This window comes from Aplysia californica, unplaced genomic scaffold (genome assembly GCF_000002075.1).
Source record: "Aplysia californica isolate F4 #8 unplaced genomic scaffold, AplCal3.0 scaffold00181, whole genome shotgun sequence".
Taxonomy (NCBI): Eukaryota; Metazoa; Mollusca; class Gastropoda; order Aplysiida; family Aplysiidae; genus Aplysia; species Aplysia californica.
This window is the reverse complement of record NW_004797451.1, coordinates 1183619-1184672: the sequence shown is the minus strand read 5'-3', so window position 1 is coordinate 1184672 and position 1054 is coordinate 1183619. Positions and strand designations below refer to the sequence as shown.

The 1054-nt window shown below is 37.0% G+C and overlaps 1 protein-coding gene across 1 annotated transcript in view; it reads left to right on the top strand.

Annotated features, from left to right (window-relative positions):
- Positions 1-1054, top strand: part of LOC101849129 (bone morphogenetic protein 1) — a gene marked incomplete at both ends in the record, with an annotated part of 14761 nt that overhangs the window by 12813 nt on the left and 894 nt on the right. The window contains 1 exon segment of the mRNA XM_005098392.3: positions 291-504. Within this exon segment, the coding sequence (XP_005098449.3) occupies positions 291-504 (214 nt within the window).

Here is a 1054-nt window from a genome sequence, read left to right as displayed (position 1 = left end):
CCCACACACACACACACACACACACACACACACATACATACACTCGTACACCCATGATTCCTCTCAGGTCCTACTCGTTTGAAACCATACACGCACAAGAATTAACGATACGATCAGACCCACATTTCTCTTTGTTCTGTCATCATCATTCTTATCTCTTTCTCATTATCGTGCATTAGTTAGAATTTACTCAAAGAAGTGCATAGCGGTCATTACACACAAAAAAGAGCTTTTAAAATAAAATTCCTCTTTTTTCCATGACATCATCAATCTGTGTGTTCTCTCGACAGCCAACTACATCACGACGGGCATACGAGCACAAGGGAAGCAATGCACGTATGACTTTCATAGCAACAGTAGCCACATCAGTGGGAGATTTTTCTCCCCTTTCTACCCGCAACACTACAAAGCCAGCACTTCCTGTCGATACCACTTCCACGCCCGGCAGGGAGAGAGGGTTAGGATTATGTTCACCAACATACAGCTACATCATATAGATGCGAGGTGAGCATATTGTGTGTCCAACTGTGTGTGTCGGTGTGTGTGTCCATGTGTGTATTATGTATCTTTTATGTTCTTTGTTTGTTCGTTGCATTTGTTTTCCTATGTATGATTAGGGGACATTTCGAGTCCGAAATTTGAAAATACATTAATCTAACTATATACATGTTATTTGTTTCGTATGTTTTCTTTTCTTTTTTCATTTATAATGGAATCCATTATTCATTTGTAACTGCACTCATTATTTCTTTCTTCTTTCACTTTATATATTAGTTTATGAATTTACTTATTTTTTTATTTTTTATTGTTTTTTTTGTTTTTTTTTGTTTTATAACCTGAATCAAGTTGGAAGCGTTTGTAGGATTAAAGTCTGTGATGTCTGTTTATAACGTGCACCCATTCTTTTCGTTTCTCGAACACTGTTTCACTGGTTTTTGTTGTTGCTGTTGTTGTAGTTGATTTTTCGAGGGTGGGAGTTGTTTTGTTTTGTTTTTGTTATGTTATGTCACTGCTGTTGTTTTGTTTGTGGGTTTTTTTTACCTTTTTGGGGGGG